Here is a 19950-nt window from a genome sequence, read left to right as displayed (position 1 = left end):
GGTAAGAACTTGCAAAAAGAGACTTTTTGGTACTTTTTCTTTCTACAAAAGGTACTTTTTGAATTTTCTACACTATTGAACCTAGAAACATGATATTAAGTATGTAGAGCCCGGATTAGTCTAGAATACATAAAAGGGGACGTTTTGGTACTTTTTCGTTCTACAAAGGTACCTTTTGAATTATCTATAATATTGAACCTAGAAACATTATGTAGACCCTGGATTAAGTGGGAACCCATAAAAGAGAAGTTTTTGGTACTTTTTCGTCCTTCAAAAGAACTTTTTAAAATTTCTATAATATTGAACCTAGAAATATGAAGTTAAGCATGTAGAGCCCGGATTAATTTAGATCGTATAAAATGGGCTACAATTGGTATTTTTTTAATATAAAATTTAATTTTGTAATAAAATTCGTAATTACTGTTTTTTAACACATCATTGTGAAGGGTATTTAAGATTCGGCACAGCCGAATATAGAACTCTTACTTGTTTTAATACGGAATTAAAATGCTTATTTAATAAGATTTTATTTTATTTTTTCCTTATTCTAAAATATTCCATGAAATTAGTTCATTCAAAACTGCTACTTAAAACCAAAAATATATGAAATTATATTGACTGTTTGCCAAAATTGTTCTTAATCTCAGCAATTTGAATCATAAAATCATTGATTAAAGAACTAATTCCAGAACTGATCAAGTTGTTACTATTTTTCACAAAAATATTTTAAATTTGTATTAAAATACAATACCAATTTGTGATAATATGTAAAATTTTTTTTGTTAATAAACAGACATATTATTACAATTCCGAAAAATTTTGGAAATTTTCTAGAAACGTACGTACTATGCATTTTTTAGTTTTTTGATATATTCTGGTCCTGTGACGCAAATTTTCTATAGTAAATATACTAAAACAATTATTGTTGGTAGTAGATTTTTGGGGTAATTTTAATTGCTCTGAAAAAATATGTTTATAATTTTAAATTATTTCTTTTAAATTATTTCTTTCGAATATTATACGAAAAGATATTTCTACAAATAACTTGTTAGAACTTATTTTCCTGACTTTGTAGATTATGTCGACTATATTTTAGCAATTTCTTTTTTCCTTTATGTTAAAAGCACCAAGTAGTATTGAGTCCTAAAAAAGAAAGATGCTGTGAATATTTCTGCAAAACAAGTGGCATTTGATTTATGCTACTGATACCAAGATGATGCTTTGAGACATTTTTTTATATCTCTTGGTTATGAACATTAATTGAATGTTCTAAAAACACAGTACAAACAATTGCCTTGAGCAAAGTATAACAAGTAGTCCGACTCTCATATACAGGAAATTACTCTCTCACATCTACGAGTGTCGTGTGAAATCGACTCTCTTGTGAGAAATTTAAACTTGTCAAAACCCTCAAATGTTTAACTTACTTTTTTGGCCACTTTTAAGGATTGTACGCGAAATTACGGTTGTGTACAAAAAATCTGTAATTTTTTAAAATAATTTTATCTCACTTTTCATACAAAATTTTGTTTAATTTTCCTAAACTGGAAAAAATATTTTTTTCTAATTATTGACATTTAATTTTTGTTGTTTTTGAATTTTAATTTTCAAACAGAGTTTCAATTTTTGGTATTGAAAATTCTAACAAATTTAAAATTTTAACTTTTTTATAAAACTCTGTATGTTTAGAATGCACCAATACATATACATTTTTGTTACTAACACACCCTACAAACATTTGGAAGATATCGTCCATAGAAGATATCAAAGCAATATTAAATTTTTATAATTTGGAAGAAAATCACCCAAGCAATATTTTTTTAATATCGCAATGTTAATATTTAAAAGTAAAATCGGCAATAAACAAAAATATTTAAATTAATATTTTTTTGATTTTGTAAAGTATTTTTTGTTGCCAAATTGTTGTATTTCTTTCTGTAAGAGGATTTTCATCCTACGCAATACGTTTAGGATATCGTTATGTTATCGCATAGATGATATTATAGCAATAAAAATATTTTTTTAAACTTCAAAATATTTTCAAAATAAGAAAAAAAAACTAATTTTTTTTAAATAAATCTTACTACAAAAAGTTAATACGCGATAAATCAAGACGACATCATTACAATGGTAATTTATGCTTGGAAAAATGTAAGTTTATCTTTATTTTCACATAAAAATGGATAGTCATGATGTTTTGGTTTTTAGAGTACTTAAAAGAAATCATTATTAAAAGAATCTTCCTGTGGGTAAAACAAAATTGTGCTGGGGAAACGTTAATTTGGCATATTTATATTAATATATTTTCAATATTGTAATATTTTATTGCTAACACTAATAAATGTGTATTCAAATTGCCAATTTTTTAATTTATTATACTTTTCTTCCTAAAGATAATAGGAGATATCTCCAATATATCTTCCAGACGATTATCTGAAGATATCTTCTTATTTTCTCCATGCTGATTATCTAGCAATGTCTCTTTTTTGTCTTCTAGGAGTATTGCTTTCGTATTGCTTAGAAGTATCCCCCTGGCCGCACAATCTCTCCCGAATGAGGTATCTTCCGCAATACGAATATGATTGTTGCCGCAATAATTTTTTTCTTCTAAGCAATACGAATTCGTATCGTTTTCGTATCTTCTTGCTTGTAGGGCATACTTAGAGATAGGAAATTTTTCACTAACACATGCTTAGTGTTAGGTACTGCTGTCAAAGAGTCGGACTACTTGTTATACTTTGGCCTTGAGTTTTGAGTGAAAATGTCTAATCTTAAACAATTTTTAAACAATTAGTAAATTAATATCGGAATGTAGCTTTTAAAGTCGATTGTGATTTATATAAGTGAATTTCTTTTTCCTTTATTTTTTTACTCCTTTTTAAAAGACTTGACATTCGACAATGTAAAGTAAATGTCAATCAAGTACAATAGATCGTTTGCATGTGTTGAAGGAAATAAATGAAATAAACCGACATCCTACTCCTGTCAATCTGGTATTTATGCAGTAATACATATATGTTCCACTTAATATATTATTTATTTTAAATATAGATACATACATATGTATGTATGTTTGTGTGCCATTTCACATAGATGTGTATATCTATCTATCAATGTACTTAAATACAAATTTAAGACGCACACTTTTCAGAGAACTTGAGGAATCATTTCATTTACATTAATTAGATTCTGCATTCCGAAATTATGAAATTTTACGTTAGGTATATTTTAGAGAAAGTTAATTGATTAAAATCAATCATTGCTGAATCTTATATTTACGGCTGCCATCAAAGCGTATGTTGTAAATTGAAGTTTGTTTTTAATGGCGGTCCAGTTTTTTGAGTCAATCATTATTTTCATAAAGTAATTTTTGTTGTTTAAACTTGATAAAAACTTATTTTCTTCTATAGTGGGCTACGTAATCTTGTATGAGCGATATGTTCAATAATTTTTGTCGAATTTAGTAGATTTTTGGATATAATCAGAGTGAGGCCAATTTTAGACAAATTATAACGAAAGGCCAATGTCCAAAAAATATTAAAATATACAGGCCTGTCGCAGAATTCCGTTGAAAGTAAAATTAATTCCGTATTTATGCTTCTTTAGAAAAAAGAAACGACATTTTTTGGAATGAATCCATTTTCAGTGGAATTGAAATTCTAAAAGTTTTAATAACAAGAACTTTTACTAATACAAGATTATTGGGAGAATAAATTTTAAATAAAATCAGTATAATTGAAATTTTTTTAGAACTATCTACAAAATTCGGAAAATGCTAAAACAAAATAGATCTGAATTTTTTGAATGTTACCAATCTGCGACTATATTTATAACTTTATATTCATTTACAAAAGAATTCATTCTTTTGCAAAAATAAATCACAGCTTAACTTATAGATTCAAAGACTAACAAATAAATTTCTTAGAGTTTTTAGTTACTTAAAGTAAATGTGTATTGATACATACATACTACATTTTATGTATATGTGTGTGTTTAGGGATGTGAAAGTGTGTGCGAAGAAGTAAAATGGTTTGATTTAAATGATAAAGTAGCATGTGTCAGAACCATAACCGAATTTATGGATGTGTATCAACAGAATAACAAATCACACAGTTCCATATGCATTCATTTTAATACAAACGAGCACAACCGATGAGTGCCGTTCTAGAGATGTTCCAAGTAAAATCATTCATTCTTTCCATCAACCATCCATTCAAACACTTTTGCGTGAAAGTGTGTTTATATTTGTTAGCTTCTGGAGTGGATAAATGTTGCTATGTGGATGTGTATGTAGTATTTCTAAAATAGAGAATGACAGACATACACTCTATCCAGTTGGCTTCTTCGTTAGTTGGTTTGTACACACATAATGCGGTAGTGGTTTGAGTTTGCCATAAGTATCTGGGATTCCAAGTCAATTATAAATAATGGCGTTAAATCGCATACACATTCGAATTCGTATATATTCAAACATACAAATGTAAAGACAAATATACATACATAGTTGCAAATCAACATCTTTATAATTTGAAAATTATGTGTGTATTTTTGTATTGCTGTATGAATATGTTTACATATTTATTAGTTTTTTCTCCATCACTTCTCTTTTTGGTTTTGATAAATGATATTTTCGTTTTCATTTATTTTTTTAGCATTTATTTTTCCTTTTATTGCCAAAAATACTTGTTTTATATTTAGCTTACGTAGTTTACTTGTACAGCCTTTTAGGCTTGCATATATTACAGAGAGATTAATATATTTTCATACAGATTAGCGAAGAGATTTAATTTTATTTTATCTTCTTAAAGAACTTACAACAGTATTACAAAAACCAGAAAAAAACGTTATAGTTGTGGGTGATTAAAAATTTGTTTCGAAGTAGATGAAGTCTTTAATTTAAATTTGTTAGTTTATAATAAGTTCATATATCAAATGCATATAAATAGGGAAATAAAAGAAAAAAAATATTTTAACCACACTGTATAAACCAATCTAAATATTTTTCTACGGATTCTGGCAATCATGTTTTTATAAAGACAATTAATAACAATAATTGCTTTAAGGAAGGAAAAAATGCTTAGACATTGAAATAAATTGTAGACATTTAAGTATTTATATATTAATTTAATAATAAAAGAAAAAAATCAATTACGAACTTATGTTCCCATAAAAATATAAACACGTGTTTCTTTTTCTTTTACATTAGATCTGGATGATATGGATTAAGAATATAAGAATTTAATATTTAAGTAGTACTTAATATACTGTTCTTTTCTTAGGTTTGTACATAAATATAAATGCTTATGGTGAAGTCAAATTTAATCTTTAATTATTAACTTGGAATTGCTATCACACATTTAGAGAAAGAAAGTTATAAGTAAAGCATTTGTATATTAAATTTGGATTTAAAATGTTTAAATAATTTATTTTTTCCATTTTTTGAAATCTCTCTTTGAGGGCAACACTACGTATGATTTATTGAAATATTTTTTGTATTACGTATACGTACCTAAATAGTTTGAGAATTTGTAAACAATCAGATATTTGATGACAATGCGAAATTAAGATCGACAATTCGAAAATTATAACTTTTTAAGTTTCTTTATGCTTAAATATTTTTAGCCAAAATTATAAATATTTGTAGCCAAAATTATAAATATTTGTAGCCAAAATTATAAAATATCGAAAAATCCATTACACATTTTTAACAATCTAACTTGTTAATTAAATAAAAGCATGTCGTATCCCAAATATTCTAAAATCTATTACATAATTAGAAAACTTTTAAGAAATTTTAAAGTTCATTAATTTTAAAATATATTCAGAAAAATTTAAACTTTATACATTATTAATAACATAGAAGTTTGTCGTAAAAGTAATGTACATAGGACCAGAGTCATTTATGTTTGGCCATAATAAGAGCAGTGGATATACATAATAAATGAATATCACATTTGACCTTTTTCGGAACGCTGATTAAGATTTTGTGAGAAAAATTTAAAAACTTTAAATGGCGAACATTTTGTACACTCTAAAAAATGCATGTAATATTACTAGTATAAAGTAAGTAAACTTTTATGTTAAATTACCGAAAATGCGTAAATTTAAACACAATTGTTCAATTCACAATTAAGTTGTATATTGTATCTACTAAAGTGTAGTAACAGTGATTGTGAACAGATTTTTGTAGCAAGTCATAAGTTTATGTTCACAATAAAAAAACAATCAAAACATACAATGTCAAAAGTAAAAAACAAATAATATTAAATTAATTAAACAAGCAAAATAAACCAAATTAATTTCTTTTTATTTAAAATTCTATTATTTTCGTTATTTCACATTTTAAACTAATGAATAAACAGTTTTTAATAAAATTTTATTTTTGTTTTGGTAAACAGCTGTTTGTTTGTAATTTGTGTGTTACCACTTCATCGTTTTTTATGCCAAAATCGATTGAATATTTTATTTATATCATGAAATAAACAATTGACAACACTAAATTTTCTTACGACATTCGAAAAACATATGAAAAATTGTCGTAAGAGTTGTATAGAACTTTTGCATAGAAAATACCAACAACATTGTTATGACTGTCGCAATATAATAAAATACCTATTACAAAAATAAATATTTTAATAATGCGCGAGAGATTTGCCGTACATATGATGTTGCTCATGTGCAGGTTCGATTACTACTGTCTTTAAAATTAAAAAATAATGTTTATGGACCACAAAGAATTTACAAATTATAAATATCAAGTGGTCCGTTATCCAAAAACAAAAATATTCAACTATTGTTGGTACACACATTATGCTTACTTATATTTAAATAAATAACAAATGCATGTACGTACACGACAGAAAGAAGAATGACAAAAATTTGCACTAACAATAATACACTCATTAACAGAAGCAGTATTAATAACAACAACATTAAGGGTATTGGAAAGTACGAACGAAAAAACAAACAAGTAATTAAACAGTCGGTGACAAAAAATATGATCTCCTCCAACATTCTCCCCCCGTTGAACGGTCTGCGTTTCAAGATCCTATAAATTAGGTAAAGGGGCCACCTTGTGTATAGGTCGCCGACAAAAACCATTAGCAGATTTTAATTCGACTACTCGTACATGTCCATCAGTACCAAAAATTGTTTTTGTGACTCTTGCAAGGAGCCAATTCTGTGGTGGGAGTATTATCTTCATGGATAATGACTAGTTGTCCAATATTGATATTTGGTTGTGTTTTAGACCATTTCGAACGTTGTTGTAGCGATAAAAGATAATCTCGGGACCACAGTTGCCAAAATTGATTTTTGAGATACGAAATTTGTTGCCATCGATTTAATGCGGATAACTTTGAAGAATCAAAAGTTTCCTGAGGTATGGACACCAACGATGAACCAATTAGCAGATGACCGGGAGTAAGTGCTTCTCCATCATTAGGGTCATCTGACATTGGAGCTATAGGACGAGAGTTCAATATAGCTTCTATTTCGACAATTAAAGTTTGTAGTTCTTCAAATGTAAGGCGAGCTTGAGCAAGATTTTTTACTAATAGGGTTTTAGCAGATTTAACAGCGGCCTCCCACAATCCACCAAAATGTGGGGCACGAGGAGGGATGAAACAAAATTCGAAGCCATTTTGAGTACAATGCGTCTTGATTTCTGATACGATTTTATTAGAGAGCAATTTATCTTTTAACTCTTTGAGTTTATTGTGGGCACCTGTAAAATTTGTCGCGTTATCGCAAAAAATGCGTTGCGGTAGGCCACGTCGACTAACAAAGCGATTTAAACAAAGTATAAAATTGTTTGTGGACAAATCGGAAACGAGCTCCAAGTGAGTTGCCTTTGAGCTAAAGCACACAAAAACTGCGACGTAAGTTTTATAAGGTACCTTTCCACGAATACGATACGAAGTTAAGAATGGGCCACAAAAATCGACTCCACTGACCAAAAATGGTCGTTGAGCTCTTAGGCGATCAACTGGTAAGTTGCCCATTATTTGTCCAATCAACTTTGGTTTGTAGTGGAAGCAATGGACACAATTGCGAACCACTTTTCGAACTACTTCTCTGGCGTTAATTATCCATATTTTTTGACGAAGTATTCCAAGCAATACTTTGGGACCAGCATGTAAGTGAAGACGATGTAAATGCTCAATGTATAGCTTTACAAAGCGATGATTTTTCGGCAATAAAGCGGGAAAGCGAGCATCATATGGGATTGGAGCTTTCGATAATCTTCCACCCACTCGAATCAAATTAATAGTTTTGTTGTCAGTTTCCATTTGATGTACAAATGGAGCCAGTTTTTGCAAGGACGGTTGTACCAAATTATTGTTTAAAATGGCGTTTAACTCCACGACGAAGTTTTTACTTTGTATATGTGCTACTAATTTCCAAAATGTGTTCTCCAACTCCTGGGGTGGGAGATGAATGATGTTATTGGCTTTCAACAAAGGGTCTACCTTGCACCTATTACAAATTCGAAAAATGTATGTAAGTATCCGAAGAATTTTATAGTATGACGAATGCTTATCTATAATTTCATCTATGACGGACTCGGTGATGTCATTTGTAGTGCATTTAAGAGCCGTTTTTCTTCTTTCCAAAATTTCATCGGATTCATCAGTTATGTTTGCGGGCCAGTTACTAACATCTTCGAAAATAAATTTGGGACCATTAAACCAAATTGTACTAGGCAAGTCTGTAGCGCTACAACCACGAGACACAATATCGGCTGGATTACTTTTTGATGGCACATGCCGCCATATAACGTCTTGAGCTTGTTCTTGTAACTCTGAGACACGATTTGCTACAAAACAATTAAGGGTTGATGAATGTATCTTGAGCCATTGCAAAACAATTTTAGAATCCGTCCAAAAGAATATAGAAGATACAAATTTTCCGATTTTTGGTTTTATTTTTGACCAAGTTCTACTAAGTAATACGCACGCGCATAGTTCGAGACGAGGTAAAGACTGTGCTTTTATTGGAGCCACCTTCGATTTGGCGATTAACAAGGTAGTTTTATAAGAACCATTTTCTAAGACGCGATAGTAAATACAGCATCCAAATGCGCGTTGCGAAGCGTCGGCGAAGCCATGTATTTCGCCGAGTATGTTTTCCGAAGTAAAAACATATCGAGGTATTGTGATTTCATGAATATGTTCCAAATCTGCTTTAATTTGGAGCCACATCAATGTCAAACTATTGTTGAGGGGATCATCAAGCAATGTTCTGGACCCACATCTCTTGGAGCAGCATTTTACAACGAACTACAATAGGGCTCAAGAGACCAAGCAAATCGAAAATTTTTGCTACTATCGATAAAATTGAACGTTTTGTGGGATTACTTACATCGGGCAAGTTAAAGCGAAACAAAAATATATCCTGAGTAGGATTCCAGGACATTCCAAGTGTTTTTGTAATATTTTCTTCAGTGGTTTTAATGGCAACTTCTTCGTCGTTGTTGGTTACGAAGTCTGGACAATTGCTATTCCACTTTGCGAGCTGAAGACCATGAATACTGAGAATTTTAATAATTTCAGATTTCTTGAGTTCTAAGATTTCGAGACTATCAGAGCCAGTGAGAACATCATCTACGTATAAATCCTCACGAAGTACCTTTGAACCAATGGGAAAAGTTGAACTGTGCTGATCGGCGATAAAAAACAAACTTCGAATAGCCAAAAACGGTGCTGCTGAGAGCCCATACGTAACGGTGTTTAGTTGAAACACGCATAGTTTGTCTTTTGAATTGGATCTCCAAAGAACCAATTGAAATTTACGATCACGTTCATCGACTAAAAATTGGCGGTACATTTTAGATATGTCTGCAGTGAGAGCAAATCTATTCAAACGAAACGAAAAGAGTGTGGTAACTAAATCTTGTTGTATAGTTGGGCCAACCATGAGTATATCATTCAAGGAATGATTCGAAGTTGTGCGAGCTGACCCATCGAAAACGACACGAAGCTTTGTTGTTGTACTCTCAGGCTTGAGAACACAATGATGAGGTATTATGTAATGTGGATGCGAAAGAGGACGATTATAGAGCGACATATGACCAAGTGCCAAATATTCGTTCACAAAATCGACATACATAGATTTTAAAGTGGGATCACGTTCCAATTTACGTTCGAGCGACAAAAATCTTCGTTTACTAATTTCGAAAGACTCACCTAAACAATTAGGATTTTGTTTAAATGGTAACCGAACTTGAATTCTTCGGTCCGAGTTAATTTGGACATTTTCGGTGAAATGTTTCTCACACGCTTGTTCCTCATTGGTAAATGTTTGAGGACCACTTACATATTCCTCAACTTCCCAAAATTTTCTCAATGTGTTATCAAGAATTGAAGTTGAAGAATCTAGGGCCAAATTACATGTAAGGGTCGAGGGATTTTTTTGATCGTTGAATTTTCCACCGACAATCCATCCAAAAACTGTATTAACAAGGCAAGGCATGCCATGTCCTAACGAAATGCGTCCTTCGAGCAACAAATCGAAAAATATTTCCGTACTAATTAACAAATCAATGCGTTGGGGCTTATAGAAAAGCGGGTCTGCGAGTTGTATGGTTTCTGGAATTGTGAACCTTGTTGTATCTATTTTTTCACCAGGCTGTTGGGCTGATATAGATTTCGTTACAGCAAATGTTGATGACCACTGAAATGAGCCAATTCGGGATTTTATGGTAGCAGCGACAGAATATCTTATTTTTGTTTGAATTTCACTTATTCCAGAAACATCTTGACAATTTGGTAGAAAACGTAGTTTAAGTTTCTTGGCAGTTTCTTCTGTAATGAAGTTAATTTCAGAACAGGAATCCAGAAGAACTCTTACAGGTTGATAACAACCGAAACTATCTTTGATAAGAACCACCGCAGTTGGTATTATGGCTCTTTTGAACGAACGAGCTACTAACGATGTTGCATTATTTGTAGATGTTTCAGGAGGAGCTGGATTAACTGGTGCTGATTCCGGTTGAACGAAAATATGTAACGAAGTATGATGAGCGGACTGACAAACCCTACAACGACTACTAGAAGGACATTTCGAAACTAAATGACCCTTTCGAAGGCAGTTTATGCAATGCCCATTACGTTTTACGAAATTAAAACGTTCCGAAACTACGAGCGACAAAAATGATGAACAGATGGCGAGATGATGACCAGAGCTGTTACAATACGAACAAGTTGTGTTTGTATTCGAACTAAGAAAAGTATTTGCATTACGAGAAAAGTTTGATTTTGGCTTTGTGCCAGTAGAACTACTTTTTTGTTCACTTTTCTTTCCATGACTTTCCAAAAATTGACATCGATGACTCAAGATGTCATAACAGGTGTCCCATGAGGGCAATGATCTAAAATCTAGTTTTTCATCGTAATTCTGTTTAGAACTATCATCCAGCTTCGATAAAACAATATGAATTATAATAGCATTCATAATGTCTAATTCCGATCCAAGCGATAATAGTGAACCACGAATTGCAGAAACGGTATCTATGATATAACGTAATGAAACACTGTCGCCTTTGGACATTTCAGGAATGTTGAAAAGTGTTGTAATGTGTTCCAAGAAAATTAGTACTTTGTTGTCGTACCGCTCCCTACCTATCAAGGGCCTTCGGGTAATTCTCATCAGTCACTTGGAAAGGTTCCACAACTGATGGGGCTGGACCAGAAAGACAATTTAACAGATAATTGAATTTATCTACTGGCGTAATTGACGAATTATCATGAACCATATTATTGAAAGTAGTGATAAATCGTTTATAATCTGCGTACTTTCCATCGAAGCGAGGCAATTTTAACGAGGGCAAACGAGTTTGATTGGAAAGTCCGATCGAAGTGTTGAAGAAACTTTGTTCCATTGAAGTCGAACTACGAGTTTTGTTTAAGATGGACAACAATTTTGCCTTGGCTGCAATATATATTTCTTCTAAGTCACTCCTAGTGACATCGGAAGGACTTATTTTTTCAATTTGCCCTTGAATATGGGAAATCTGTTTGAAGTAGGACTCTAAAATTTCGAGCCGACATTGCAAAATTGTTGTATCAGCAGTATCTCCATCCTTATCGATTTTCTTTTCTAAACAAGTAATGTTTCTTTTCATTGTGGCCCTTTGTTGTTTCAAAGAGGCCAATTCTGGACTTCCAGAATCATTTAATTCTGGCATATCTTTGTCCTTGTTGGCCATTTTTTATATAAACTTTTCGAAAATTTATAACAAAATGTTTTATAGGAAATCTTCAAAAAATACCTATTACAAATCTTGTATCTTTTATTTGTACCAAGTATTTCTTGAGCCACAAAAAATATTGAAACACAAAAATTAACTTGTTTTCTTCTACAAAATTTTGTTTAGGAAATAAATTTAATTTATTTGAGCCACAAATTATTGTAATTACAAAATAAAGGAATTTATTTTGTTCTACTAAAAAATGTGAAATCAAATAAATTTAATTATTTATTTGGACTACAAATTGGTTTTGAAATTACAGAAAAACAATTTTTTCTGTTCTACTAAGGAGAACAACAGCTCTTAAGTTGGCTCTAAGAATTTCTCGAAAGTATTTGCAACAGTACCACAAATTGGTTCTGCTGGAGCGAAAAGGCAATATTCGTGCAACTGGTATACACAAATTCTACAAAGATGTGGCTCTACGGGCCAGGAAATCCTCAAAACCAAATTAAATAATTGAGTTTTATTTAAAACTTAAGTGCCGTGTCCTGTCACGGTCGCCAAAAATGTCGCAATATAATAAAATACCTATTACAAAAATAAATATTTTAATAATGCGCGAGAGATTTGCCGTACATATGATGTTGCTCATGTGCAGGTTCGATTACTACTGTCTTTAAAATTAAAAAATAATGTTTATGGACCACAAAGAATTTACAAATTATAAATATCAAGTGGTCCGTTATCCAAAAACAAAAATATTCAACTATTGTTGGTACACACATTATGCTTACTTATATTTAAATAAATAACAAATGCATGTACGTACACGACAGAAAGAAGAATGACAAAAATTTGCACTAACAATAATACACTCATTAACAGAAGCAGTATTAATAACAACAACATTAAGGGTATTGGAAAGTACGAACGAAAAAACAAACAAGTAATTAAACAGTCGGTGACAAAAAATATGATCTCCTCCAACAATGACTATTGTAGCAGCTGCTGACATACAATGCATACAACGCTACAACATCGATTGTGAATTGAACAAATATGTGTAACACAAATGCTTACACATTTCTATATGAAAAATACATATTAATATTAAAACAAGTAGGAAAGTACAGTCGGGCATGGCCGAACCTACACCATGAGTATATTTTTAAAATTTACTTTTTATAAAGAAACTTTTATGTTGAATATTATTCCAAAATATTTAAGCAATTTATTGATAAAAAACTAAAATTTCTAAATGACGCTTTATATAGGTCAAATATGGGCCAATCCTCGGTAAATTTTGGAAAAGGTTATATTTTGAAATAACAGTAGGTTTTGTTGAGTTTCATTGCGTTACAAATGGTTACAATTTTAGACGTTTAAGAAATTTTTTGAAGGGTGGTTTGTATGGGGGCTAGGGTCAAATAAGGGCCGATCCTTACGAAAATCTGCAATGTCATTTATACTTATGTAAAACTTATTTGTGCCAATTTTTAGAGAGATAATATAATATTTGACGTAATTATGACATAAGAAATTCAAATCGTGTGGTACGGTTGTATGGGTGCTAGGTGAAATAATGGACCGATTTCAACCATTTTCAATAGGCTTCGTCCCTTTGCCACAAAACATGCTTGGTCCAAATTTCATTAAATTGTCTTGAAAATTGCGGCCTGTACCTTGCGCACAAGGTTTACATGGACAGCCAGCCAGCCAGCCGGACAGACGGACAGACATGTCTTAATCGACTCAAAAAATGATTCTGAATCGATCGGTATACTTTAAGGTGGGTATTGGACCAATATTTTTGTATTTTACAAACATCAGCACAAACGTATAATACCCTCCCCACTATAGTGGTGTAGGGTATAATAATCTAATATGCTGGATCGAACGTAGACAAAAATAACATTTTCGGATATAAGTAGAGCAGTGGATCTACGTAATTCACAATCGATGATGTAGCGTTGTATGTCAGCAGCTGCTACAATAGTTATAACAATGTTGTTGGTATTTTCTATGCAAAAGCTCTATACAACTCATACGACTATTTTTCATAGGTTTTTCGAATGTTGTAAGAAAGTTTAGTGTTGTCAATTGTTTATTTCAACATATAAACAAAAATTCAAACGATTTTAGCATAAACAAGTAAGAGTTTTATATTCGGCTGTGCCGAATCTTATATACCCTTCACCATGATGTGTTAAAAACAGTCAGTACGAATTTTATTACAAACAAGTAGGAAAGTATAGTCGGGCATGGCCGACTATATGATACCCTACACCATGAGTATATTTTTACAATTTTTACTTTTATAAAATTTTTATTTTTTGTAAAGAAACTTTTATGTTGAATATTACCATAATTCCAAAATATTTAAGTCCAAATTTCATCAAATTATCTTGAAAATTGCGGCCTGTACCTTGCGCACAAGGTTTACATGGACAGCCAGCCAGCCGGACAGACGGACGGACGGACATGTCTTAATCGACTCAAAAAATGATTCTGAATCGATCGGTATACTTTAAGGTGGGTATTGGACCAATATTTTTGTATGTTACAAACATCAGCACAAACGTATAATACCCTCCCCACTATAGTGGTGTAGGGTATAAAAATCAAAAAATACCAATTGCAAAACGGTAAGGTACCGAAAAGTTTGTAGAGTTCCTAATCCGGATTAGGATATTATATAAAATTCAAAAAGTACCTTTTGTACAACGAAAAAGTACCAAAAAGTCCCTTTTTCTATGTTCTTACCTAGTCAAGGCCCTACATGCTAAATTTAAGTTTTGTAGGTTCAATATATAGATAATTCAAAAAGTACCTTTTGTAGAACGAAAAAGTATAAAAAAGTCCCTTTTTCTAGGTTCTTACCTACCTTACCTTCTTACCAAAAGTACCTAAGTCAGACTCTACATACTTAATTTAATATTTCTAGGTTTAATATTAGAAAAAAGTACCAAAAAGTTCCCTTTTTGGTTTCTAACTTAAGCCAGGCTCCACATACTTAATTTCATGTTTCTAGCCAATAACAACACACTAGTGCTGCTCTCGCTCTTCTGCTCACGCTCTGCCTTGTTTTTATAAACAAGAGTACAATAACAAAATTTACCGTATGATTGTGTATTTTGTTTTTTGCAATTTCTGTTTGAGCATGAATAAAAAAACTCAATTTTTGATGAAATTTTCAGAGGTTGTCTCAGATTTTTACTTTATGGGGTCGGAAAATTATATTATAGAAATTACAAACGGAATCACAAACTTATATATATACCCTTCTCACGAAGGTGAAGGGTATAAAAGCGAAAGTGGTAACACTAAAATAAAAAAAACAGCTGTTTACCAAAAAAAAACTAAAATTTTATTAAAAACAGTTTATTTATTTGTTTAAAATGTGGAATAAAGAAAATAAAAGAATTTAAAATTCAAAGAAATTAATTTGTTTTATTTCGCATGTTTAACTAATTTAATATTTTTTGATGTTTTATCTTGTTATTTACATTTGTTTTAACAGTTTTTTTTTTCATTGAGAACATAAACTTATGACTTACAGCAAAGATCTGTTCACAATCACTGTTACTACACTTTAGCAGGTATACAATATACAATTTGATTGTAAATTAAACAATTACATACAAGGTTTGCGGGGATTTAGCAAGATAAAACTTAAGCCTTAAAATGTCGGGTAACTTACATCGGGGCAAAATACTAAGAATCTTAATTAAAAATCATAATGACGTATCACAATGATAAAAAACTTAAAAGTCTCCAGATAAAGAATGCTTAATTTTTATTCTCTCCACATAGGGATGCCAAACGGGAATTTCCGATTGCCGAAAATCCCGGAATTTTCGGGATTTTAAAGTACCGAGAACCGGGATTTTCGGGATTTTAAAATCCCGAAGTGTTTTTCCTCTAAATTTATACATTTATACAAAAATAAGCAGGATCATAAAATTTTAAACATTTTGGACTATTTTTAAATCGAATTACATTATTCATTGAGTAATTAACTTAAGATGACTCTACTAACTTACAAGTTGAAATATCAAATATAAAAAGGGCAATAAATAGGCATAGACACTATCGGATATCTAAAAATAACAAGTAAGAAATTATGATTTAGTTTTCATAATAGCGCATTTGACTTAATTTGTACCTCGCCTTCGATATATTTAAGCAATTTGTTGTTAAAAATTAATTTTCTGAAATGCGCTTTATATAGGGGCTTCCCCCAAAGCCTCCTGTTTGACGCGATCCTCATAAAATAAATAATATTTATAAATTTACGATAAATTTACGGTCACATAAAATGTATTTACGCTGAATTTCACTATGGCACTAGTCATTTTACGCGGATTGTGGATATTAAAGTCATTTTTTGAAGGGGGGATTTATAAGGAGCTTGGGTCAAAAGAGGCCTGAAATTTAATAGGGTCTTCAAGGCTAGTATAAAACTTAGTTGTGCCAATTTTTGTCGTTATACGAGTATATTAAACATAATTATGAGCTACTCGGGACAAACCCAATATATCCTCCCACTCCCTCTAAAGTGGTGTAGGATATAAAAAGGACAATAAATAGGCATTGATACTATCGGATATGGGTATATCAGAATATATACTGGCAGTCAACCTGTTAATAAGTTGGCGAGATGATAATTCTCTTATTTGGGTAAGAGGACACGATATAATATTGCTAATAACTTGGCAAAAGCTGGAACTACGATGGCTATACTTGACCAGTTTTGTAGTGTTTCCCTTGTGGCCATTAAAAACCATATATCCGATATTCAGCTCAAAACGTTTGGTCACATGAGTGGTGTATTTAGAAAGCACTGTATTTAAATAACTATTTTTTTTGTTAGTACTTTGAATTAATTTTTCCAAAAATTTCACAAAATACTTATGGAAAAGTTTTCTATATTAGTATACGCATACTTAATGTATTCATATTGTAATATGAAATAGAAAATGTAATTTTTGTCAGCAAATTATTAAGATTTGTTGAAATTTTATTTATATTTTTCGGGATTTATTAATCCCGAAAATTCCGGGATCCCGATATCGGGATTCCGGGATTCATTTAAAAATCCCGAATCCCGGGACTTTTAAAAATAAGTCCCCATTGGCATCCCTATCTCCACCTGAATAAGACTTTTGGTCCAAAAATTGGTTTTTTGGTTCAGAATGTGTAGTTTGATTTTAATAAAATTTTGTCGGAATATTTATTTACATACTTAGATAATAACCGAATATTTTCAAATTACATTGACAATTAGTGACCCTCTTTCTAATTTTAGGAAAGACAAACCACGCATTATTGATCAGAAGATGATTTGAGAAAATCTGCTAATTCTATAAAGCAAAATAAACACAAAATCTTTATTAGTGTGTAAAATTCTCATAGTTTACTTCATTTAAATCTTATAAAGTTTTTAATCTTATTTTTTATTTTTGTATTAAATAGATCGAGAAACGTTTTTATAATGTTTTGTAATTTTGTTATTTTTAATTTCGAACATATTTGGGCAATCTATAAAAAACATACACAAAATATGTTACATCGATCCTAAGATCGATGAGGATATTTTAGGCGCAACGTCAACATTGACATAAATCTACCAAAATTCTTATAACTATGCACCAATATACATTTTTAAATATTTTTTTAACTTTAAAGAGCTACCTATGAAAATTAAACGAATAGATTTGAATAAAATATTCACTGCTTTAAAGTATGTTTAACATAATGGTGTGATCGTTTATGCGAATTTTCAAAAACGACTTTTGGCAAAAATTCAATTTCTGTGGCCCTGTGTGCAATGTTTTAAATAAAACTGATTTAAAAAAAAAAAAAAATATGAAAAAACATTTAAAACCATATCAACTGATTTGTATGTATTTTTTTCTAGTTTTCTCGCAAAATGGCTTTGAAAATTTAGTTAATATTTACAGACATTTTATATAATTTTAAAAACTTAATTACTTTAAAAGTTTTATTTTGTATTTTTTGATATCATCAAAACAAATCATAATAAATATTTAAATTTCGAAAACGAAATAATATTTCATTACATTTTCAAGAAAATTTTTTAATATTGCATTGCTTGAGTTTAATCTACACAGTTGATGGGGTCAACATTATTCGAATTTACTAAAACTCCAGCGTTTAGTTTTCTATACCTGGAATTTTGTACTCAGGCTAATTTACAAAATTATTACTAAAAAATAGTTTTCTCCGAGATACTAAAATATTCAAATGGAAGGTATCGCTAATTTGCGGGACATATCGACGTAATTTCTTTACTATATATGCCCTTTATTTTCAATAGTTAGTTAGTTAGTTAGTTAGTTAGTTAGTTAGTTAGTTAGTTAGTTAGTTAGTTTAGTTAGTTTAATTCCATTATATTAAATACAAATGTATTTAATATAATGACATAATTTTATTAAAATGTATACAAGCATACATACATACCATTTTTTACTTTTTTTTTAACAATTTCGATGGTAAAAGTACTAGAAAAGGAATATTTGTATGTGTATTAAAGGAGATCAAAAACGGCATTCTTAAATGGTTGTTACGGCAGAATTTTGTAATACATGTGAACTAAGCTAGAGGTTGTTTAAAACAAATTGACTTTTTAATCTGAAGTTTCAAAAAATCCCAAAAGTGTATAGAACAACAGAAAGAGAGGAATTACAAAAAATGCGAATATTAATGCGTTTTTTCTCGTTCATTATCCGTTTTTTTCGATATGAAGGAATAAAAAATGTTGTAATAAACGCACTGTTCACAAAGTGACAACAAAGTTCCTAAGTAGTAAGTGCAGCAGAGGCCAAAACGTTTTGTCAAAAGTCAAAAGAGCAACTAAGAAGTATTACTGTCACTAACACAGTAGTGTGTAATAAACAAGCAATTGAATTTTACTAATTTGAAAATAATATTTTAAAATTTTAGTGTGGTGCTTAGAATTCAGAAAAAACTGATAATAAGTTTCAATTATAAAAATAATAGTATCAAGCAAGATTTGCACCTATGACCTATATTTCTTTTCCAAATAACGAATTAATCAGAAGAATTAATGTCAATAATTGAGACAAGATTTTACATTGATTAATTAATTAATTAATCAAATGAATTAAAGTATTTGGTAGGGAATTTTTGAGAAATAAATTAAGAAAGTGATTAAAACAATGAAATTATTAATCGATTATGCACAACGTTAAAGCATTTACAAAAATATCACTTTATTGTCGCAATTGGACAAGAAACCTTAACATATGCCTAACATTTTATTGACTGTTTAAGAATTATAATTATTCCTAGCACAAAAATTATAAATAAAAAATTAAGAAAAAACCAAAAATAGAAAAGTAGGACGAGAATTATTATTTCCTCTACATCCAAGCCAAAATATTACTTCATTTACTACTTGGAGTCATACTTAAGGGCATTTCACACGATCATACTTTACGTACGACAAGTCTAATGAAAAAGTAAAATGAAATTCCATCCGTATGACAAAAAAGAGAATAAAAGTCGTTTGATTTATATATTTCGTGTTTACACGATTGGTATTAAACAATAAAAAAGTAAGTTGGAAACAGCTGTTTCACTTTTTTATACGTGTTTACATAAAAATACATCTCTGATCTAATGCGACCTGCATGTTTTTTGAATCATTTCAAAAAATGAAGAGAGCCATACGACTGTCAAATTTTCCATCTGTATTCTCTCTCAATGTGTGA

At 30.5% G+C, this 19950-nt stretch overlaps 1 protein-coding gene across 1 annotated transcript; it reads right to left on the bottom strand.

Moving 5' to 3' along the window:
* Positions 1-7136: 7136 nt before the first annotated feature.
* Positions 7137-11550, bottom strand: LOC111684781. The gene is made up of 3 exons (XM_046947901.1): positions 9364-11550; positions 8539-8849; positions 7137-8478 (listed from the first exon to the last, which is right to left on the bottom strand). Exons 1-3 carry the CDS (start codon positions 11548-11550, stop codon positions 7137-7139), a joined length of 3840 nt encoding a protein of 1279 aa, XP_046803857.1.
* Between the last annotated feature and the right edge of the window lie 8400 nt (positions 11551-19950).

This window comes from Lucilia cuprina, chromosome 4, assembly GCF_022045245.1.
Source record: "Lucilia cuprina isolate Lc7/37 chromosome 4, ASM2204524v1, whole genome shotgun sequence".
Classification (NCBI taxonomy): Eukaryota; Metazoa; Arthropoda; class Insecta; order Diptera; family Calliphoridae; genus Lucilia; species Lucilia cuprina.
Note: the sequence above shows the minus strand (reverse complement) of the source record. Positions and strands in the feature narration are given on the sequence as shown.